This window comes from Semicossyphus pulcher, unplaced genomic scaffold, assembly GCF_022749685.1.
Source record: "Semicossyphus pulcher isolate SPU_LCO1_2020_fin unplaced genomic scaffold, fSemPul1.0.p SCAF_10, whole genome shotgun sequence".
Classification (NCBI taxonomy): Eukaryota; Metazoa; Chordata; class Actinopteri; order Labriformes; family Labridae; genus Semicossyphus; species Semicossyphus pulcher.
In genome coordinates this window covers 7,453,203-7,478,557 of record NW_027211604.1, presented here as the reverse complement: position 1 = coordinate 7,478,557, position 25,355 = coordinate 7,453,203, and the positions used below count along the sequence as shown (strand labels likewise).

General features: G+C 41.8%; 1 protein-coding gene across 1 annotated transcript in view; it reads right to left on the bottom strand.

The window, feature by feature from the left end:
- Positions 1-25,355, bottom strand: part of pcdh1a (protocadherin 1a) — a 142,388-nt gene that overhangs the window by 78,395 nt on the left and 38,638 nt on the right. The window contains exons 3-4 of the mRNA XM_069671693.1: positions 15,747-16,561; positions 12,536-14,722 (exon numbers count right to left, since the gene is read on the bottom strand). Of these exons, the coding sequence (XP_069527794.1) occupies positions 12,536-14,722; positions 15,747-16,561 (3,002 nt within the window). The remainder of the gene's footprint in view (positions 1-12,535; positions 14,723-15,746; positions 16,562-25,355) is intronic.

Sequence of the window (25,355 nt, the reverse complement as noted above, 5' to 3'; positions counted from 1 at the left end):
TGTGTCATTACAATCAATACCAATCAACATTTCCAATTATTTGCAGCTCATTTCATTCTCAGGTCGTAGCAACAGGTTGTGGAAGTTAAAAAGGCTAGCTTAATTAATGCTAATGTTCATTAATTAAGTAGTTATCACTTAAAACAGTGATATTTCTGGCTTCTCACCAAACAACAGGTGATCACGGGTCTAAACCGAATCAGTGAGCTGGAGTTATTTATAATTTCAGTTACCTGCAGAAGATGAAAGCAGAACTTAATGAGATTCGATAAGGAATTCAAAAGGATTTGGATGGGATAAGTGGATTTGAAACTCTTGCAATTGCAGAGAGAAATATGAAGAAACGTAAGGATTTAAGCCTTCTTTTTTCCCACAGGAAACTGGGTGTAAAAGCTCCATATGGCTAAACTGTATACTGTCATTAGTTATGCTTTACATACCGAGAAGTTTACTTGTAAACAGTTTTAGCCCATTATCTACACCTGTCAGTCCTGTAACATTAAGGACGGTCCAGCCAATCTCAAAGGGCCAACTCTAATCATTCAGTCTGAGAGTGAGGAGCAAATGAAATCAATCCCCATGTCCTGGTTCAAAGAATGGCTCTCTCATTAGAGCCAGGCAGCTAATTGAAGTCATTTGCCTCCCTGCTGTCTGTGTTGCCCTCACTGTGTTGATCATCCCTCTAGTTAGAGGCCTTTTCATTCTGAATCAATACCCCCTCTGTTACCTAGAGTAGTGGGAAATCTCTAAATATTATCTGCTAACCAAAGCATAACATTCCTCATCGCTGACTCTTTTTATTTTTTCAGGTGATAAAATTTGTTTTCCAATTCGTGCCACTTTGGTAGCTCCACTCCACTTAAAATTGATTATAATTTGTTAATAAAACTAGAAAAGTGCATTCGGTAGAGCACAGATCCCTCCCTCTCTCTCTCTGCCAGGTGTGTCTGGGGGAAATGTGGGTGATGAACAGAAACAAAGAGGAGTTGAATCTCGCTCAATTTTACCTCTCTGCTTCTTTATAATGAAGATAAAAACGCTGTAATCGTGAAGCACTGCATTCACGGTATGTAGGGTTACCACCTTTAATGAGGGAAAGTAAGGGACATTCATTCCAATAGACCAATACACCAGTGACACAAATTAAACAAGGGGTCTGGAGGTCCTCCCCAATGAGAGTGTCCGACACCTTGTTTCCTATGTTCTGGTGAACTTTGCAGCTATTTGTGCTTTTCATAATCAATAGCGCTCTGCTACTCTCAAAATGAATGTGAAGGAAATCAAGAATCACTCAGAGTGAAGTACAGGATAGCACCTCTCTAAAGTATAGGGTAGTTTTGCCTTTGACATATTAATGTCAACCACTGTCTGACTGATAAGTATTATCTTACAGTGTATTATCTTCTCGTATGTATGCATTATAGAATTAATCTTACTCTAACCTTCAGTCCAGCACCTCTCAGGAAGGCTGAGGTAGCCTGGCCTTTAGAAGATTAATTTACACCAAGAGGGTAATTGGTGAAATATTTGTCTCTCTCACACACACACTCAGAGGGGGGCGGTTCTTCTGCTTACATCCTCAGACAACTGTCAACTTGTGTATCTGGATGAATGGAGCGCAGTAGTTAACTGTCACACGACGGCTCTAAACGCAGTGCTATATAATAATATCAGTACATACATATGTCAACAACAACATTCATATCCGCCTCTCGGGAACTCTGCGATTTCATGCATTGAGGGATTCCACTAATCGTCCTTTGCCCTTGCACAGATAGGACAAACACCTGGCGAGTAATTAAACACTTTGTTTTGTCTGACGCTGCTGATGGAAGGAGCTGATGTGTGAGTCATCTCACTTCATTTTCATATCTGTTGACAGTTGCTGCAAGTGCACTACAGATCAGGCGCTATGTTGAACAGAGGCTTATGACGGTTGAGATTTGCCTAAAACTTCTTTGGTGATTGTGCCTCAGTGTAAAGACAAGAGGCTGATAAGCATACATTTTCATACACAAGATATTAGGATGATTGGTCCAGTAGCTGCAGAAAGAGACAAATACACATATCCACACACAGGACCCGTCACTTCATCCATCCATACGTATGTCTTATGAACAGGGGTGGGAATCGCAAGGTAACTCAAGATACGCGGTACATGACCCGTTATCACAAAACAGTGATTCTGCAATAATTGATATTGCAAGACAATCATATAATGATACACCACGATATCTGATTAACTTCTTCTTCGGCCAATTCATTTCTGTTTACGTTACCCTCATTCATGATGTAAGCGCCACTGGGAGGAGTCGTGAAGTAGTGACACAGTGAGTCAAAATCGCAGTGAAATCTGTTTACCACCATATATTGGTACAATTAAATATTGATTTTTGGCGCCAGCCTGTTGATAATTGTATTACACAAGTCAGGACAACGATATATCAGCGTATCCATATATCACCATATCAATATATCTTTGTATCTATATATCACTGTATCCATATATCGCCGTATCTATATATCACTGTATCCATATATCACCATATCAATATATCACTGTATCCATATATCACCATATCAATATATCACTGTATCCATATATCGCCGTATCAATATATCACCATATCAATATATCCCCGTATCCATATATCACCATATCAATGTATCTTTGTATCCATATATCGCCGTATCAATATATCTCTGTATCGATATATCGCCGCATCAATATATCACTGTATCCATATATTGCCATATCAATATATTGCCATTTCAATATATTGCTGTATCCATATATCTCTGTATCCATATATCGCCATTTACATATTTCACTGTATCAATATATCACTGTATCCATATATCGCCATATCAATATATTGCCATATCAATATATCGCTGTATCTATATATCACTGTATCCATATATTGCTGTATCAATATATCTCTGTAACCTGATCATTGCTAACAATTACAGAATGCCACATTGACTACCAGAACTAGTTTACTGCTACTACTAATGGTACCTGGTGTCTAGAAATCCTACAGCATATAATCCATGGGTTCAGACTTTAAACTGAGTCACATTTTAATCTCCTCTCCTTAACTACCTGAAACCCACCAATCCGTCCGGCACTTCCATTGGCCTGCTGGTGCAAAACCAGACATTTGCATGCTAATGAGCGTCACATACATCAAGAAGGATTTGACTTTTTATCACAAGAGTTAAATAAACTCTGAACTTCCTGGTTTCGACAGTTGATTGGCCTGCGAATAATCAGGCTGTATCCTGATATTTAGGCACTCAAGTCTTTAAGTCAACATGAAACAAGACAACATCAGAGGACTACATGCCGGGTGCCAAGAAATTGTAAATGTGCTGAGTATAGCAGGCAGTCTGTGCACCCAGCGTTTCCGCATAAGCCTTGATTATTGAGCTATGCCATCTTTTATACTGTGCAGAGCCAGATCGCACAGCTGACATCCGTCTGCGTCTACTGTAACTCAAGGTAACACACACCCTCTCTACCCTGGCAAGATACTTCAAAGGATGTCTGGGGATGTTATGTGAATATTTTTGGCCTCAATCTTCACCAGCCTCGCTCAGTTTTTAATAGCTAGAAGCAGGCACACAAACCAAAGACGGTATGGAGGGGTGGAGTTTAAGGATTTGGGGAAGTAGTCCACGAGATATGTGCAGTGAAATTACTACATCAGTAAAACATAACGTTAAATCAGCTGTGGTTGTTTCAATTTCAGCTTAAATTTGAACTTTGTCACTTACTTTGGTCACTTTGGAGTTTTGGCTTGGGTTTGTGCATGTGTGTGTGTGTCTGTGTGTGTTACACAGAACCAGAGAAGGATATAATTTGATCTTCTACACACCCAGCAGAACACTCCCCTGGCTTCCACAATTCAGAGCACCTTTACTCTTTTTCCTCATTATTTTAAGACAGCACTTTCTCTTCCAAAGGTAGTGGTGTGTTTGCAAAATAAATAAATAAAACATCTAGGTTTTGGGTGCTGTTAGTGCTCAGCGCTGTGACTGGTGTTTTGTTGGCTAGCTATTTCTGTCAATGAGCTGAATGTCTAAAAAGACGCCTGCTTGTCTGTGATGCAGGCGCAAAAGTTTGGCTGCTGTTTTAACAGGCAGGTCAGCGATGCCTTTCAGAATTAAAGCAGAACGGAACAGGCACAATCTGAAAAGACAGAAAAGTCTGTCATTATTAATACATTTGCTGTTCATTACTGTTATTTAGTGAGTGAGGATAACCAACTTAGTTAATGCACCATAGGAGACTATAGGCTGTTCGAGGTATTTGCACTACTTCCCCAAAGCCTCATCTACAGACTACTGCTACAAAGATTCAACAAAAAGTTGTTAACCTAATTTAAAATGTATTCTAAACATCTGTAAAAATTAAACTTGGATGGACACGTAAATGTATCAGTGTCCCAACCATTTCAGGGTGTTTTGAGTCGACTATCTATATCCTGTTCAGGGTCACGGGAGGGCTGGAGCCTATCCCAGCTGTCATTGGGCGAGAGGCGGGGCAACACCTTCGGGCAATTTTAGATATAACCTAATAACCTAACGAGCATGTCTTTGGACTGTAGGAGGAAGCCGGAGTACCCGAAGGGAACCCACGCATGCACGGGGAGAACATGCGAACTCCACACAGAAAGGCCTCCTACGTCTGAACCAAGATTCAAACCTGGAACCTTCTAGCTGTGAAGCGACAGCGCTAACCACTGCAGCCCATCATAATAATTCCACTTCAATGCATTTAAGCTTAAGTAATGATTCTATTATGAAAATGAAAGTAGAAAGTTGAGATATTTGTGTTTAAATGTGGGAGGTTAAAGTACAGATACCTGAAAATTCTACTCAACTACAGAAGCAAGCTATTTGAACTGTTGACTTTCACCTCAGCAGTTAGCTAGCCACCTAGCTGTACGCTAACCAGTGTTCTTCTTCTTCCTAAAGACGCAGCATCCTGCAGAACTAACCATGAGATACCTGCCTTCTATTTAAAAAAGGAGTTCAATCTATAATGTTAACACACAGGGACAGCAGCTTTTCTTTGCAAGTACAGAAGTTAGTGTTTGAGACTTATGGAAGTGCAGGAGGACTTGAGATAGGTGGCTAGAAGGCATTCATCATTCTGAAAGCTTCACTTGCATGTGGCCATTTTTCCCCCTGCAGAATATTCACTTGGTGTCCGATATTGTAATAAGGAAAGCTTGCAGTCTTTCTGTTTAGCTCCTTATTTCGTGTCAGAGTTTCTTGCCTCAATGAGTTAGAGAGAAAGTACAAAGCAATTGCCTCAAAAATAATTGTTTTATACGCAACTGTTTTTATTAAGTAGTTTATATATTCATGTATTTTCTGTCAAACTTTCTGTGTATACGCCTCAGTGTGGGATAGCCCACATCATACCAGGATGAGTGAGGAATATTTTATTATGCTTTAACTTAATTACTGTCCCACGGGGAAGTTGCCAGTTAAGACTCCGTGTTCAGCCAACCTAAACAAAATGAAATTAGAAGCACACAATATTTAAAGGCAATGCTTCAGCAGAAAGTAACGGACATGCTCCGGAGTCTTTGGCTTCCTTTTTTCTAATGGGGAGGAAAACAAGTGTGGATGGGAGCAGCTCAGGCACGAACAACCACACAGAAACACTAAAGCGAGAATGCACATTATTTAGTATTTTTTCTCACAGACAACTTGAGGATGACGCTCGTCTCTAAACCAGAAGCTGAAAACACAGCTTGTATCGTACTTTGAATTCTGCCTGCAATCGCAGCTCAGCTACACATACACACACACGTGGCCTTACATCCTGCACTGTGCTCCCTGCCTCATCTCCCCCCTCCTTCTTCTCTTCCAGGTTCACATTCAGACACAGCCTCGGACTGTCTCTCTCATGTCTTAGTGTATTCTGGCATTTCTCCCCCCAGTTCCTGTCAGTCCTCCTCCCGGTCCACAGTTTCCCTCCAGTGCAGATTGGCTGACCCTATCGCCTGTCTACAGAGCTGCTCCTCATCAGCAATTAGTCTGACTATTTGTAGCGGGCTGCTGACTGCCAGGTTACGTTACCTTTCAGTCCAGGCGTTCTCTTTTAACCTGTTTGTCTGTTACAGTATCTGTATGCCTGACTACTAGTCGTTGATATGCTGCCTGTCTGCCAATTTTGCCGCACCTATCCGGCAATTCTGCCGTTAAGGGCTGGCAAATTGGTGTCTGCATTTGGGTCCAGCCTTGTGTGTCAGTTACCTAAATTGTGACAGTAAGATCCAGCGAAACAGCGGACCTAGCAGAGCCAGTATTTACCATGGAAGGAAAAAAGGAGAAATATAAAGCACCCTAACAAGCAAGTCCACTGTGTGACTTATTCTGTAGCCTGGTGTTATGTGTTTTCTCCAATAGTTCAAGATTCCCAATTAAAATGTAGTGAAACCTACGATAAAAGCTTCCTCCTGAGAATGTGCTCCTGTCATCTTCATGACTATGTTTGATCCAGCCATGCCTTGGCTCCATCAAGTCTGGATCAAAGTACCATACATTCATTACTGGCTTCTGCTCTTAAAACAGCCCCCTCACTGTTTGTTCCTGTGTCAGAGCCGTCGCCTCATCGAAGCCAAAAATAACAATTTCCCTCCAACAAGCTTTCTGGTTGGTGTTCTGGTACTGTGTACCGCCTAGTGTATATACTTACTGCATTACGCGATTATATAAAATGCAAATTTTCAGACAATTTAAATATGTTTAAATGCTGCTGGATAATCTGCAGAAATAGATAAAAGAGCACTATGAAAGCAGCAACCATGAGTGTAGAGTCACTAGCTGATTTAAGTGATGGTATGTAGGTGTGTGTATATATATATATATATATATATATCACAATAGGCTGGAAATAGTAGGTGTTTTCTAGGAATTTCAGTTATATAAGTGTGCTAGCCGAAATTCTCAGAGGTAATATAGTTTAATTATAAAAATACAATGAGCTCGGTATAGCCTATCATGAACGAAGGTCACTATTCTTTGTAGGTTTGGCCACCTGACAAGCATGCTATAATGTGGGCCAACGTTCGGAAAAAGTGGTTTTAACATGTGAAATAGCAGCAGTATACAACATGCAGTATTTGTCAATACACCGCAGCGTACAAAGAAACGCATTGAATCATTCTTTTGTGCTATAAAACAGTAAGTAAAACACGCAGTACAGCTCGGGTGAATTATTCCAGCCTCGACAATGCTTTTTACCTCATTTTCCTTCTAGCCTTGCTTTTCTGGGTAATCAGCCAGGGCAAATATATGGCGCACAAAGAGCCCAGTGTGTGTGGGTGTCTGCGTGCGTGTGCATGTCTGTGTACCGTGCCGGTTTGAATAATACTGGAAGGCAGATTGGAAACTGAGATAGGAAAAGAAAAGATAGGAAAAAATAAGTCAGCTGTGTTCCTTGCTTTCTATTCACTGACATGCAGATGGCATATTTTCAATGATTTCCTTCTTTCACTGGTCTTGAGTAGCAGTAAGAGAGAAAGATGCGTCACGGTCTTGCAGAACAATCGAAAATTTTGCCTGCGGCCTCGTCTGTAATACACCTCTGCTTAGTTCAAACAGCAGTATTGGGCTAAATTGGGCTAATCCAAGCTCAAAGGGATGCCTAAAGTTCACAAAGTGTGGGCCCTGCTTAACAAAGAAGCAGGTTAATTAACACTCGCAGTGACTCACTCTACTCCTCTCCCTGCTTTCACTGGAGTGGCTTTAGGTAACGGCAGACAGAAATGGAGATGAACAAGTAGCCCGCAGGGGGACAACACTCATATACGTATGTTTGATAAATAAAGCTTTTTAATAGTGTGTATGTATTTAAAGGATCAATATGCAGCCTTTCAAGTAGCCACGATTGCTGTGCAACACTGGGTTCTCAGTATTCCATATCACTCACATTGTGTTCTGTTGAAATGTAGGATTCTCATTAAGTGAGGTGTGAAAGAAGGGTGCCTGCTCTTGGACCCAAAAGGGCCAATTATAAGCTCTAATGGCTAATGTGAGTCACTGGTTTCTCCAGCAACCATCATGCAATATCACACATTCAAAGGTGACGACGGGGAGGAACTAAGGACTAAAAAGAAAGCTGTTGTAAAGGTGCAGAAACCTCCAGCCGTCTTGTCTGAGAAGTGTAAAATTACCTCGTCATTTGTACATGCACTTTTTTTTTTTTTTTTTACAGGATGGCAACTTGTAACACATTTATCTTCCATGATGAATGTAAACTTGATTTAACAGGACAGGTTCAGACTTGCTTTTCTAACACAATCCTCAAACTTTAATATCACCAAATATTAAGTAGGAAATAGTTGCAGGAGTGCGCACTAATTCGAATTAGCATTCATATAAATCTATTAAAATGTCATTATGATGGTGTTACATTTAAAGCACATCTCAAGAACAACCATTATCTGCAACGTCTACATATCACAAGGCATGCTCCGCATTATGCTTTAAAACAGTATCAATATTAACATTCAAATACTAATTTCTTGGAAATATCCGTTATTTTCTGTATTGAAAATCGCTGCCAAGGCTCAATAACAAAATGGTGACATACACCTGAGAGTGGTTTAACATGCCAAGACCCTGTGGAAAATTCCCAAACTCCCCTCTTTAATTACAATATTACCCAAACAGGTGCGAGCCGTATGAGAGCAATTGTAAGGCCCTCTGTTCAGCACCGGGAAGCTACAGCAACCTGTCATGCACATCATCCTGTTTGTTATATAGTGTAAAGTAACATGATGGGTTTGTTTTATGGTACATTTGCATTTGCATAACGCTCAGACAGAAGAAGAAAATAGGTTTTCTTTAGAGAAGTAATACAGAAACGGGATTTTTTTTTTTTTATCTCGGTGTGGGTTGGCTCTCAGTATAACACAGCGCTGTTTTAATTTAGCATTTCAAACATACAATAAGTGTTTTGTATTATTCTTAGATTGTTGACAGAGGAGTATGGACAGCAGGGGTATGTCTATATCAGCCTCACACAGGCCTATCATCTTTCTCTCCCCTCGTTATGCAGCGGTACCCCGCCTGCACAAAGGCTTTGGAGCAGTTGGCAAGAAAAAAGCACTGTCCATGGTTCTGAATTTCATCGGTTCTAGACACATACAGTACATGACAACCGCTGGTTACAACTGTGGCTCAGAGTTTTGGATGTCTAAGTCTATTCCTATCATTTTTTGGTTCATCTTTTTCGCTTTTTTGGAACAAGCATTTTAGAAAAAAAGGATTTATTTTGAATTTTCTTGGAGGGAATGGGTATTTTTTGCCCCACTGCCTTCAACCGTGTTGAGAGGCAGCATGTCTGTTGTAATATATGCTATATCCCGGAAAGCGGCATTTCAGGAATTCAGTGCCAAAGTGGGTTAATCTAAATCAATTAGAGCGCTGGAATACTCTCTACAGAGTCTTGGGAGAAGATCAAAATGTTTCTGAATTGGTAGCAGAACTAGATTCTAGAGTAAGAAACAAAACAAATATCATTTGTGCATATAGCTGGCGCATTCTCAGATAATGCTGTGATGAAATTAGGACATCTGAAACATCTGTTTGGGTTTTGGCACCCTCATCAAGCCTGTTTTAAGTGTACACTATCTACATTTTCTACTATTCAGCCTCAGGGTTCTCTCTAGGCTAGCATTTATAGGTGCAGACGTCCTATGAAATAAGAAATATACTACGATGAATAAATGAAATATAATTTAATGGAATCATCAATGAATGTGTGCAGTATGTAGAGTCAATAAGTTGCAGCAGAAATGTTAAATAGCACATCTAAATAAAAATCAGAGCAGTAAAACAGCATGCAGTATGTCTCACACTATTCTGTTTATCAGTGGGAAACAGTATCCATGTGCTGCACATCCCCACCCTAGCACTGACAAATCGACCTCTTTGCACATGCATACATTTGTCAATAAGGGTCAGGCGGATCTTTTGGTCCCTCATGAGTCCTAAATGACAACATGTCTAACCCGGACGCTTACCCTTAACCTGATCTAATTCTCCACTAAACGCCAGAAAAGTGCTCCAAAAGGAGCAGGCAAAATATCGTCATGTCAGTGTCAGTGTCTAAAAGTCAGCCTTGGGCTTACAGAGTCAAAGTTCCAGACACAGTACACGAGACATCACAGCTTCCAAATCAGACTGTTTTACTTTGTGAACATTGACTGAGATTTCACCCAACAATAGAAGCTTGTTCATTATTAAAAGACTTTTAATTAAACCCCGAGGGACCGGGAGAAAAAGAATGATACTGCTGCATATAGATACAGAGCTAAACTGTTTATTGTACCAGTCTCCAGAAAACAAGCTTTACTTATAGCTCATATTACATTCCGTGCTCGTAATTTATTAACACACCAGCCATAACTTTTCGACATAATATCAAGAAGTTAAGTACAAACCCAGACACCTGACCATGTTCCCAATAAAAAGCCATTGTCGGGTGTAGCAGAGTTAATTAAAGCAAGGGCACCACTCTGCATCTGTCACATAACTTGGCAGTTACTTTAATTATATATTTTGGTCAATCTGTTCCTCCCGATGTGAGAGGGGATGCCGTACATGAGACGACATCTGCTGAGGTATGTCGCATGAGTTTCAGCATCTGTCTATGTTTTCACACAGTCTGTCAATCACTTGAGTCATGTCTCGTACACATTTGTGTTATTGAGTTACCGCAAACACCGTCAAGTGCTGAGAGCTCACATCTGTGCCGAGGTTACGATTAACACTCTTTTACTTTAGCGGCAAATCCACACACAAACACAGAGATTGGCACTACACACACGTACCCAGACACACCCTGTGGCTCGCAGTCATTTTGGTCCCTTATGTTGTCCATCAAGGAGACAGTGGTGACTGTTCTCTCAGCTGACTCCACCCACAAAGGCTTGTGATCACCTAAGCTGTCAGCTAGCATCTGCTGAAACTACCAACCAGCCAACTGTGATACTGGCTCTGATGATATCTCCACAGAAAATGTGTCATCTACACATGTTCAGAAGTCAGTGGCATATTTTCCGTTTCTATTTTTGCTAATTTTTTTTTTTCATGTGGCAAACTTTATCTGCAAAGCCGAGGAGAGTGTCAAACTGTTTTGTATGTGTGACACAAGAATCAGATATATGGAAGCGTCTTTAAAGCCGGTGTCAACCCGTCTTGGATGAAATAAATTGTACACATCAACGTCAAATATTTCCAATAAAAAATATATATATTGCCATTTTTATATACCTCTGCAGCAACATCAGTACTGCATTTTAAAGCTTGTCATTTTTTGTTTGATTCACAAATATATCACTCGGTAAAATTCAGAGGTAGCGAGAACTAACAGCCATGTTGCCAATCACGGATGCACTATTTTGTTTGAGAAGGAAAGCCCCAGCAGTGGGCCGTCTTTGCATCTCTTTGACGTTATACGATACTGTTCGATCTTGTGCCGAAACTGGGTGTCTGTTTACCTCATGTACTGTAGAATGAAAGTGGGAAGTTTAAACAGATGGGATGACAATATATGGATTTTTTTCCTTACAATACAAAATGTTACACAGAGAAAGTTATTTAAGGATAGTAGTAGTCTGCCTGATCCCCCCTGTACCCACACACAAATACACGTCTACACTTGTCCAAGACACACCGGCAGATGACACAGAAACCTAGAGACACACTCGCTTTCCATCCCCAGACTCTACAATTTTTCCGTTTGTAATCCCCTCTTAGTCTATTAATATTTCTGTTTCCATGGCGATTTGAGCCTTGCCAAATGTTGTACAGATAAGAGGAGATAAGAGCATAAGGAGCAAGGAGATAAGAGCGAGTGACCTGCAGAGATGAGTGCACTAGAGGTCAGGCAGAAGAGCAGAAGTAAGTCACTAGGAAATGGACCTTCCCTGCTTAAGCCTCCTGCCAAACTGGGAGAAAGCAAAAAACACAAATATGAAGTGCTGTCTTTCTTCTCTTAGTGTTTTCTCACAGCGCAGCACTCGACCACGTACCTGAAGTTTATTGTTTTTTTGAACAACTTTCTTTTGTGTATCCAATTTCACCCTCCAGAGATGTTACACAGGAGCAAAACAAATAGTAAGACAGCAGTGAATATTAAAAGACATAATTGATATAATATTACATCCAAAACTGGTGTCCAGAAAAAAAATCATATATTATATTCTTCCGAAAGCATATCAATGTTGCCCGTGGGTCCAACTTTTTAGTAGCAACAACAATTTAGTAGAGTGCCATTAGTGTCTTACAAGTGGAAGTTGGTATTTTCCTCTGTTAAGAATAGTTCTTTGCTAGTGTTGTTCAATCTGAAATGTTTTAAGGCTGTTGAACACAATAACAATAAAACCTATGAGTCCTAAAATTGAATTATCCCTCTTAAATACCTTCAAACAATGCAACACACCAACCATCCACTCCTCCAAACACTCCCTCTAGACAGCAGTTTTAAGAGCCATGGCTTTACCTGTTTGTTGTTGTACTTGGGTTGGCTGGTCTTGTAGCTGTAGTCGGAGTACTGGTCTGAGCCGGTAGAGTTGTCGTCTCCCCCTGTTCCTACAAAGGTGTTGGCGGCAGGAAGGTCCTGAACAGCCTGATGCTTCTGTGAGGCTGAGGGAGATTGGGCCTGCAGCTGGATCGAGGGTAAGGGGGAGTTGGAGCGGTAGTGCCTGCCTATATCAGGGCTTCCTGGTGAATATGTTAAGGGCAGGTGTATTCTGGGGCTATCGTTGACTCCATCCAGATTGAACTTGAGGCTCTTTTGAAGACTGACCTCCTCCTCTTCCCCTAGGGGTTTGGGGGACTTCTGGGGTTTTCCTTTCCTTCCTCGCTTGCCTTTGGCGTTCTTTGGTGCCTGTTTGGGTGCGTACAAGTCCTTTGTTTCCTTCTTGCCTGCCTGATACCCACTCTTAGTTTCTCTCTGGATGCGGTGTCGAATAAATACCACCACCAAGATCAGCATGACAACACCTGCCACACCGGCAAGGCTTCCAAACAAAATGTTACTGCGCTGTGCAGCAAAACCATTGTCAGGATCACCAGCAATGTCCCTGTCCAGTGGAGTGTAAAGACTGTGTCCAACTAGGGCCTCCACTAAGCTGACGTTTGAAATGGTTTCATTGACATAGATGTGAACCAGGGCAGTGGCGTGACGTGCAGGCTTCCCCCTGTCACTAACTCTCACTACTAGGCGATGTAGTCCACCATGTTTTCGGGTCATCTCTTTTGCAAGAGTGATTTCCCCGCTGGAGGGGGAGATGCGAAATAACTGGTAAGGGTTCCCACCAGCAATACTGAAGAGCAGCTCTGCATTAGGCCCGCTATCCAGGTCTTCAGCTTCCACTATCTCAACATGGCTATCAGGGGAAGCCAAAGGTGACAGGAGCCTAAAGGAGGAATTGGAGGGCTTGGTGACAACAGGGTCATTGTCATTCTCATCAAGCACATTGATGGTAACACCGACATATGAAGACCTGGGTGGCTCTCCTGCGTCCACTGCTTTTAGACGGAAAGTATAGCTGCTTTCTTTCTCCCTGTCAAATGAGATGCTTGAAAGAATGGTGCCCGTGCCATTTTGAACGACAAACTTTCCCCCATCAGGCTCTACAGAGAGGTGAATATGAGCGTTCTCACCTTTGTCCACATCCAGGACCGTCACCATGCCAACTGGACTGAGGGGAGGCATGTTTTCCAACACTGAAAAGCTGTAGCCACTAAGCATAAACTTGGGGTCATTGTCATTGCGGTCAAGGACTTTGATTACAACAGTTGCGGTTCCTTTATGAACCGGTGACCCTTTATCTGCTGCCGTGACTCGGAACTCATAGCGTTCTTTATGCTCGCGGTCAAGGGGGCTTCTGGCTCTTACTTCCCCTGTATTTGGGTCAATCTCAAACAGACCTTTGATAGATGAGTCTGCCACAATACTATAGAGGAGTTCAGCGTTAGTGCCACTGTCAGCATCTGCAGCTATAACATCCAAGACCTTTTCCCCAGGTTGGTTTTCTTCAGCAAAGTCTACCTCAAACAATGTCGGAGAGAATACTGGTGAGTTATCGTTCACATCAGTCACCTGCACCTTCAAAGAGTTTGTACTAGAGAGTGCCGGGTTTCCAGAATCCACAGCAACAATCTCTACTCGGTAATCCTTAACCCTTTCATAGTCGAGAGGAGTGGTGGTCTGCAGGAAATACTTTCTCTTGTTGTCACTGGAGGAGTCGCTGGCAGGGCGGAGCTGGAAGGGCACGTCTCCCGCGACTACACAAGTGACCACAGCATTCTCGCCCTCATCCTTGTCAGACACTTGCACCAGAGCGACTGCTGTTCCAACCGGCATGTCCTCTGAAATGTTGGCCACTCCTTCACTGTGGGTGACGAGGCCAATCCCACGGATCTCCACAGCTGGAGCATTGTCGTTTTGGTCAGTCACCTCAATGGTTACAAAAGTCTTCGAGCTTTTAGGTTGAGGACCCTTGTCCCTGGCCACCACATAGAATGACAAGCTGTTGATTTCCTCCCTGTCCAGTGATCCTTTGACGTAGATGATGCCAGTGGAGCGATCAATCCGTAGCAGTCTTGGCACTGGGTCTACAGCTTGGTGAAGGGTGTATTCAATTTCTCCATTTGGGCCCATGTCAGAGTCATTCGCTCTGACCTACAAGAAAAGGAAATCTATGGTTAAAGCCGTGATGTGTGAAACAATATGGGGTTAAATCTAAAGGAGGTCAGTGTAGGATTTTCTCTACTAATCATGGGTCAATGAATGAATTAATGAATCAACAGATGTCAGAAGACTTCAAAGCACATCAAGGGAACCGCTTTTTTTCATTACTGCCCTTCCTCTCTGCTTTTGATGGTTATACACTGGCCTTTTTATTTCTCTTTTTCCTTTATCTTTTATTCCAGAAACTGGGTAATAGAAAAGGTTCACATGAAAACATATGGTAAAATATTTCTTTCATGACAGTCAGTGCAATTTCCCAGCGGTATGTGGAGAAAATCCTTCACAGTATAAGTACATTACTCCTACACTCCTCTGTTGTGTATCTCTTTACTCTATTTCTGCAAGTATAATAGCACAACAAAAGCAATAAGCAGCTTAATTACCTATACAAGCATGGCATGCTGATGCTCTAATACTTGTAGTATTACTTAACAATGCACGTTAGAGTAATAAGAATGAAACAATTTGCATGAATCAAATTTAAAACCAAGAACAAATTATGCGAGTTGACAGAAATTAAATGTGTCCTTGATTTTTGAGAGTTTTGCTTTAGAGATTAAATCTTGCCCATTCAGAGTTGTAAGGTTTGTAAATATTTTAAAGCACAACACCAGAATAAAAATATCTATCTTTGATTTAGATGTGCACGACTAAGACTGTATTTGAGGAATAAAAACAGCACAAACATGACGCACAAACACTGCAAAAACATCTTGAAAAATAAACTGAGCATTGCAGTGTGTCTAAGGAATAAAATCTGCACAAACACGCGGTAATTTTGCCAAAACAAAAGTTGCTAAATCGACTGAGCATGGCTGTTTCCTCATTCCTAATATAATATTCAAAACAGTACATCAAGCAATATAAACAATGTTCCTTGCAACTTAACACTTCGAGGCAAAGTGATTTAAAAAAGGAACTCTTTAACGCTAGTATATTTGCATTACAATCTCACCTGCAACACAGAGTGCCCCACTGGACTGTTTTCGGACACTTCCGCCTCGTACGTGGACTTTTCAAACTTTGGAGAGTTGTCGTTGGCATCAGTGACGACCACCCTCAGCAATGCACTGCTGTAGCGCTGAGGGTTTCCTCCATCCACTGCCTTGATGGTAAGATCATAGGAATCCTTTAACTCACGATCTAGGTTGCCCAGGACGATGAGCTGCGGGAGCTTCCCCCCCCTGTCGTCGGCCACCTGTAAACCAAACAGGGTTGCGGCATCTGGCCCCGCAGTCAGAGCATAATCTGCCACCCCATTCCTATCAGAGTCTCTGTCTGTAGCGAGAGGTATGGAGAACAGTGCCCCCATGATGGTATTCTCAGGAACAGAGATGGTGAGCACAGAAGAGGGGAATTGCGGAGTGTTGTCATTGATGTCCTGTACTTCGATGCGTCCTTCAATGAGTCGTGGGCTCTGGTTTTGTATCAGATCCGTCACCGATACTTCAAATTCCAGGAAGCATGGCTTACCCTTAACTTGAGTTCGACAGTCCCTCAAGGTCTCTCTGTCTATGGGAACTTCCGTGGTGAAGATGTCTCCCGTCTTTCCATCCACACGAAGGTAAGGGGCGCCCACCTCCAGCTTGTAGAGATGACCAGAATCTGGCAGGCCCTGGTCTGCTGCCAGACTACCAATGAGGGTGTTGGGAGGCTGCTCCTCCTGGACCCGGTACAGGATGCTGCCTTCAGCAGAACAGCAGTGCAGCACCAGGACCCAAAATAGCACTACTCGTGAATTCAGTTCCATTGGGTCATCAGAAGATCTGCCTGCGAAATGACAAAGAGTACTTATGTCAAACGTTGTTTTCTGCTGGAACTCCTGTCAAAAGATTTAGCTATGAAATGCCTGGTAGCTGTACTGAAATAGCCAAAAATTACATAACTGTGATCATAAAACTATCATACAACTCACAGAAAGCATTTCCTTAAGTCTATCGTGATTCACAGTAGGGGGAAAAAACAATCCGTGCTCCATTATAATTGTAAAACATCTGTATAGTTAATTATTGTTGCCAATAAGTCGTACGAAAACCTTCAGCAGGCCCTAGAAGCAAAATATGATAATTAAACAACAACAGAGGGAAAAGATGCAAACCATAACTATAGTCAGACATTGTTCCGTGTCTGTCCCAGAGCTTCAGTAACTTTAATGAATGTCTCAGCTTCACAAATTCCATGTAGAAATTAATATACGAACAAGAAATTATATCTTCTAAGCTTACATGCAAAACAGTCTTGAGGGCCAGTGTAGAATGTTTTAGCTGCGTAATCAAATAAAAATGTAATACAATTTCAGATTCAACACGGCCTAAGAGACTCATTATTTTAGTATTACACTAAGAGACATTGAGTGGTAAGGCGATGTAGAACAAAAAGTAACCTGAGGTATCAAACACACCTTGAAAAAGATGTTTTCACCAACTTGCCAAGTGTTATCTATCGACAAAGTCATTACCAGAGAGGCCTATTACAACAAAGTGCTCGCATCGTAAGGGTCAATGAGGTTACCAGGCTGTTTCCCTCTCGTGCAGATTATGCAACTTGGCCATTATCATCACATGCAGCTTGAAACAATGCACAATACAGACACTTCCTTCCATGCTCTATTGCTACTGGCTAGCTTAAACACTGTAATCATTATGTTTGATTTTGAACCTTTCAACTCTGTAATTATGACCCATTATTTTAGTGTCTTCTTTGATCTGCATTCCCTCTAGCAATAGAATTCTGGCTTTTTTCATGCTACGATGACTTTATTCTATAATTATTTCCTCTGACTGTGTGTGTGCAGAGTTGTATTGGTAATTGAAATTGGTGCAGACATTGAGGTTAAATATCAAGGTCCAGCGCTCTGGAAAACTTGCAATATTTTACCAGTTTTGTGTGCGTCTACAAACTAATTATCCAGTGTTAATTTCAATAAGTGCTTTCAATGACTCTTGTATACAGCCACTATTCTGCTAAGTGTGAGTGTTAGTGATGCACCAATCCAATACACTGATAGCTTTTGGCTCTGATACTAACTTTTTAAAATAGATCAGATATTAGCCAGACAACACAAGATGAGTCACGGCGTAACAAAAATGGAATGCAACTTGCTAAACATACTTGAATTATGCAAGAAACCTTTTGTTTTCAGAGGCCTTAAAAGAACTTTAGAGTACAGGTACAGGAGCTAGTATTGGCCAGTAGCCTGAGTTTAGGGTTCAGTGGAAAAAACATAGACTGTATAAAAAGATGAACGACATGACAGCTCCCTAAAAGGGAAGCCAAAACCTCTCTATCGCCCCCTGCTGACTGGCTGCAGTATAGGTCATAAAGCCCACCTCCTCCATGTTAACAGGTGGGACAGGAGTCAAACTATAAAATCAAAATACACGTCAAATAAATGTTTCTCAAACATGGTTTCTGTCATTATAGTTAGTTCTTATAATGCTGATTTACGTCCAAGTGTTAATTTTTCTTATATTTAATTAGTTATTTGATGCTGTAAAAAGAATGATTGACAGCTCTGTTGACCAATATGGCTCCTGCAGCCCTTCTGTTATGGATTAGCAGAGTAGAGGAGGAACGGTGAGAGGAGACGTAACTAAAGCAATCACTACAGTCATTGAAGTCTGCTTCAGACCAACACAAAGAAGCTGTGCTGTATAACACACTGACGTGGGGGATCTTTGCTGTTTTTTCAGTAAGTTAAGTGTGTGGTTTGGTTAGCGGAAGTGGCTACGACGGCTCCAATCGCCGATCTCTACAGCGCAACTCTGGCTCCAAATGACGTCACCATCGCAAGATGGCAGCGCCTGTTACGGAGGATATTTGGCATCAGTTTCATACAATTAGAGCAGAGCGTCGTCCATCTATATGTACAGTCTTTGGGAAAATCTATGCATCCTTAGATAGTGTGGTTGTTAGAAAGACAGGAATATATGACTATAAGCAAATAGTGTTACTCTCATCCCAATCAGTCGATTCTGCATCTCCTCTCTTATAACAATGTTCCGGAGACGAGCAAAGAAAATGTGTATTAAACTAGACAGCAAAACACAAATATACAGAAATCCAATGAGAAATCCAATTCCTTTTGAATACATTAAAATTGGAAGTGCAGGTTATTGATGCACTAATTGCTCCGTTATCGATGTGTCCCTTTTCTACATTTGCAGGGGGAGCCTTTGGTCAATGTGGCGTGAACAGCCAGTGTGCTTTCTGGCTGTTCATGTGTACAGGAAAAAGAGGCGGGCAGGAGTAAAAACATAATCAGTGGCTACACTCTGAAACACATTTAATACATCTACGACTGAACACTGTTATTTGTGATGTAATTATAAAGTAAGGGTCATTTTAAATCAAATAGTTAATGTTTCAAATAGCTGGCCCCTGCTTTCATTAAAAACAGACGACTGTAAAAATGTTTAACCGAAATATTCATAGGTATAAATACTCCAATTGGTTTTAAATACAATGTCATTTTAAATATGCAATCAAAGGTCCAGATGCTTCGTGCCTCTTTTTCTTTTTCACTGCAGAATTCAAGTTGCAAATACATCTTTACAAAACGGCCTGTTACAAATGAAAACCATAATTAATTCCATACTGTTTGTTTAGCTGTAACTGTCCTCCTGCCATTACAGCCACTTCTAGTATGAAAAGGCGTGCTTTGATAGTGACATGATTGTTATGGTTGATGACACTCATGACTTAATGTCTTCCAGTTGGCCTCATGCCTGTCTTCCAGATGGCACCGTGCCTGACAGCCACAGCGAATCGCTGCTCTTTTTTCTCCCCTTTGTTTACTTTTACATTAAAATTCATGTTGTATGTGAAATAGGCGTTTTGCCATCACACAGTGAGAATCTCTTATCAGCTGAATATTATTGACACCATGCCTTTGTGTTTTTATCTCACATTTTTCAGCTTTCCTCACAAATTTTTTATCAAAAGCTTCGACAGCTTCTTTTTCTTCTCCTCATCTCGGAGCACTCGAAGGTGGTGGCAAAGGGGAACTTGTGCTGAGATTTTTTAACACCGGTCTACTCCGTTTCTTACCAAAGTTCACTACCTGAGCAGCAAAGTGGACACATTAGAACTGCTGAACACAACTAGGAGTGACATTCCCCGCATCTCAGCACTTTTTATCTGAAAAACTTGGTTATCATCTGCCATCCCAGATGGTGTGATAGACCCACAAGACTACAAGCTGATTCAGGCAGATCGGGATACATAACTCAGCACTAAATCAAAGAGAGGAACAAGAAGTTAGTCCTTCAAGCGTGTTAAAATGTGTCTGTCATATTACAATCCTGGCCGGCCACTTTAGTTTAAGATTCTAGCTGCTTTAATGATGAAGTTCTTGGTTCTTGTAAAGACTGAATTCTACATGTGGGGTAAACGCAACACTAAAATTTTCAGGACATTTGAAGCAGAGTAAGTTAAATCCTTTGTCCTTAAAGCACCCTAAGCACAACGGTGTTTAACTGAGAGAATCACTGCAGAACTGTTTCTTATTTGTACCCAATATTTACTAAAGAGAATCGCTGAGCTGCTTTCTACGCCACAGGACGACTTAGACATGCCTAATGTTTTAATGACCCCCACTGTACCGCAAGTTGTATAAATGCAGTTTACACCGTTCTTTCTTTACACAGAGCTATTAGGGCTCTGCACGGCCTGAAGGGTTCACACTATAATTCCCTCAAGCGCTGTATGCTACAAAAAACAGCCTCCAAACCAGCAAACACACTGAGCCAGATACTTATGGAGCCGCTCCGGAGCAACAAATGTTCTTAAGAAATATCTTTCCAAACACAATCGAGGCGTCCGCTGTCTGACTGAGGAGAGAACTTTAACTCTACCAGCGAAGCAGCGTTCAGCACATAGTCTCACGCTGTGTTCATCCAAAGGTCCAGATGGTTCCAACATAGAGAAAAACTGAAGGCAGCCTGTACCACAGTATGGAGGTGGACTTTCAAAGGCAGTCTCAAACTGCCTGATGGGTCTGCTATTTGCTTTATTTCCTGTGAAGATGTTTAACTTTGCAATAAATAGTGCAGTCAAGGCAAAGCTGCTCAGAAATGGAGTTTAAGACCCTGAGGAACGCCACAGATTGGCTTTCCACGCCTGGCCAAAACCCAGGACTAAGGACAAGAACGGACCCGAGGGGGTCAGCGTTTCATGACTCATGCTCAGCGTGGCCATCTCTCCACAGTCACAACCTGCAGGAGAAGCTCACCCAAGCATACCCCTTCACCTGACAATGACCTCTATAGTGGGAACTGCTGTTAGAGAGGAGACAAAGTAGCTCTCACCCCCGCCCACAGCGTCACCAGAGAGGCTGCTGTCACTTATGTTGAAGTTTCCCTGAAATGTAGAAGTGTTGTGATTGACATTTCTGGCTCTAAAGTTGTCAAACACCTTCACACCTTTTTTTTCTCCACAACAAACACAAAAGTCTCTCTCAGAAAAGTAAAGGGATGCATATTTGTTTGTTTATACCATGTAGGCTTTAAATAATTAAAAGAAAACGGAAGTGTTTTGTTGTTCGGGAGGCAAAATATGCAAAAGAGGACAAAGCAAAGATGATTCATTCACAATCAGAATTATGGAATAGTTTCAACGACTTCAAAAGGAAAAAGAGAAAACACTTGAATTTCACCAGTGGATGGCAAAATAAGGGGATGTCTCCTCCCCTTGTGGCTCCCATCCCCCTTCCTTCTGATCTCTCCCCTACCTTGTGGATCTACCCATTTCCTCCAATGCCATTTTGAATGACAGTGAAATCCCAAATTCCTCCTAGCAACCGCCTGCAATCCTCTATCCCTCCACCTCTCCCTAAAGGCTCAGTGCCAGTGCCGCTGCTCTGCTCCTCACTGAGGAGAAGGTGAAAGACTTCACTGGCAGCTCAACATCAGTCAGAGCGAAAGCTCTGATTGAGTCTCACCTGGAGCCCGCACACAGTGCACCACCCAGCTGGCTCCACTGTTCAAGGGAACATTTCAACTTGTACATGTCTTCAGTCACTGACCCCACTGTGGCAAAATGTTCACAGTTGGTCCCATTCTCAGGAGGAGTACAGTTTTCTATCTTAATGAGGCCATGCATGCTGAACCCAGTCATGATAATGACCCCTGGAAAAGTGGTACCACACTAGTTTAAAGACCAGGCGAATCATAGACTGTACAAAAGAAGTGGACATGGCCTCTGGTTTTAAAGGTAGAGCCATTGCACAGGTGCCTTAAACCTGCTTTCTTTCAAAGAGGACATGAGGGGAGACTTGACTGGTCTCCAAAAGAAGTCTGAATGTATGAAACCCGATAGGAAAATGACTCTACTTTATATACGTCTGTAAACGTTTTCCTAGTCCAGTCCGGCCTGATTACCATTTTGTTCATTTTTGTCACATTTAGAGTAAAATAGACAATATGCAGGCCATGCTTTAAGGCGTGGCTGTCTGTGATTGATGAGCCGCTACCCGACGACCTGTCAACCAGGATAGAGACTAAACATAGTGTATTCCCCCTGTGGTCCAAATATGGTCACTTCTGGTTTAAAAAGATGGCCAAACTTAAAGGAGCAGTTCACCCCTGCAAAAAGCCACTGTCAGCCAAAGCTGGTGTTCTCTGTAATCGATAGAAGCAATAATATTTGAAATTGGCGCCATAGCTGGGGAGAAAGTTGTACAAACAGCTCGTGGTTTTGCCCATTCTACATTCCTACAACACCCAGCATGCATTGCGCCCCTCCCTCTGAAAGGAACGGCCCAGCGAGAGACGCTGGAGTGAAATACTACCGTTTTCGCTGCAGGCAACGGCTCAGAGCGGTACAGAATGTGAAATGAGACGAGAATATACCGGCTAAAAAATCTTCAGGTCTGCAGTCAACATTTCAAACCTGACGATTTTGAACGAGATCACATCGGAGGCGGGCGTCCTAAATTGAGGAAGTGTGGGTAGCGAGCTCCCTGGCCTCTGCCAGATGACGCGTTTTCTGTAGTCTGGTGGAAGTTTTCCAGGGCCCATTGGAGAAGCAGATAGCGTCTATAATGGCATTAGCTCCCCATAATCGCATGACAGGACTGAGGTTGAAAATCGGCGAACTGGCCCTTTAAGGCTTCAAAAGAGGTTTTCAGAACCCAATGGATGATGTCACCGTGGCCATGTCCACTTCTTCTGTACAGTCCATGTGGCAAACCTTCTCACTCCCTATCGGACGTTTGTTTGCATGTTTTGCCAGACACTTTTTGCAAAACAGGCACTTGACAAACTTTCTTTAGGAATGACAATATTTAATATGTTAGGAAGGAAAGAAATCTAAGATGAACTGATTTGATTATTTCCTTTTTTGGGGCACAGACGTTTCATGTTTACTGAATCTTAGTAGCTGTGTGCTTTTTTTAAAATAGATATATCAATTTGGTAGCCTGAACAAGTAGATCCTGTTTTGTTGTTATATAAATTACTTATGTTAGTGATTAGAAGGGAACATGGTGGATGGAAAATATAAAATTGAAAAGACTAATTGAGAAGAAATTCTTTGCAGAAGATACATTTGAAAAATATGCCAAGAACACGAGCTCTAGAAAAGGTTTGCAATTACATGAGCTATTTGTCCAAAATCAACAATCTTTTGTTGTTTTCATCTTTTCTTCCCTTTAATGACATGAAAAGTCCACCATGTGCTAGAAAAATGAAATCATTTGCATTTGTTTTAAAAAATGTATTTGAAGAGATACAAAATGTTGCTACTGTTTATGAAAAGATGTGTGAGATGTTTGGCTCCAACTAGGAGACATTCAAAGGGTTAAAGGAATGTTTGGCTGGATATTTGCCAGTGTTCTCATCATACATTAAAAAAGGTATGAGAGAAATTAAGAGCATAATAATTGCTTCGCCGAGCATGTGAGCCTGTCCTGGTTACCATAGAGACAGACCCACTGAGTCAACCCGGAGACTGACTGGGTGACACTTGCTCTTTAAGTTGGCCGCTCACCAGGTCCAGCGGAGACGACTCAAGCGCGGAATCAACAGAGGAATAATTGTGTATTAGTGATATGTCAGAGGGTCAGGGCTGTGTCGAGGAAAACAAATCATTAACGTATCGGCATGAAAAGATTCTTTTTGCTCTAATTGATTGTAACATAATGTCCTGTTTGTATAAAAAATACTGATACGAATTGATTTCTTTGCTGTAGCTGCAGAGAAGATGAAGATCCAGGAGAAAGCAGGACCTGGATTTCCACCTGTTACCTGCTACAAATCAAGCTCATGAATTTGTACTAGAAGATCTCTGAGCTGCTTTGCCAGAGTGCGGAAAGATAACGGGTGATTTAATGATTTTCTCAACCGATGTGATTTGATATATTGGCTGACTGTGCGCCTTTGGCTACTATAACAGGTAAAATCCATTACCCTCCCACCAGCATGATTTATGACGGCTGGTATCACAGCTTAGGTCTCCTTACAGCTCATCCACCAGTGGAATTTACTTCAAAATGTTACTCCAGTGACCGTAAACCCTGGCTACTGGTAATGAGAAAGCACTGGCCTTTGGTTGGAAACACTTGCGGGAGGGGATGGGCGTTTGATTTGGCTATTCGCACAGGTTAGTGCACACACAAACGCTCATGGAGGGGTCACATCTACCAGTAAAAATCCCACTGAGCACCGAGATCAAAGAGGCTGCATTGAGAGTGTTTAAAGGGAGATATGAGCATACTGACAGGTCACATACTTTGTATTCCATGTTGGTCTGTGTGTGACTAAAACCAGGGTTTAGCACGGTTTCCTTACTTGGGGATTTTGCTGCATATAATCTGGTCAAGGTTCACTCCTGAAACTTTACTGCTAAGCAGACGTGTTTGCCCATTTCTGTGATTGATATGTTAACCAGACAGATAGCCTTTCCTCAGCAGGTCCGTTATGACACATCGCTTGATATTTTTACAGTATTACGTGTTGGCAGGAGGGCAGAGAAAGTGTGCAAAGTTTCCAGATGTTCAACAGAATACAATTAAGATCCCCCGTCTGTCATTTGACATGAAGATAGACAGATAGATAAACAGATGGACACACACAGACAGATAATACTTGTTCGCAAGAATTATTGTCAGAGCCAATCAAGCCTGTCTTTTACCAAACTCTCATCTCTCATAACTGCTTCATAATCTCACTCAAATCACCACATTCATCAGGTTTATGTCTGACAGACACTTTGTCAGATGTGGGGTACAACTGGCTCCCAGGCCTGTTTTGTTCTGCTCTGCTCTGCCGGCCTCGTAGCCTCCAGTATGTGTGGGAACTTGGACGGACATCACTATGTGGAGCAGACTATTAAAATGTGCCTGGTGGTCGCTGGAGTGGCGAGAAACAACACCCCAGACTCTGACTGGAGAGCAGAGGAGATTACCCGAGCGGATGCGCTGATTCTTCCTCCTCTGCTCAAATTATATGCACGAATCTCTCCATAGGAAAACTGCCCGATTAGTTCTTAACATGGCAGGGTGTACGTCAGAATTATTTGCGCAAAAAAAAAAAAAAATCGTTACTGGTGAGTAAACAGCTTCAAA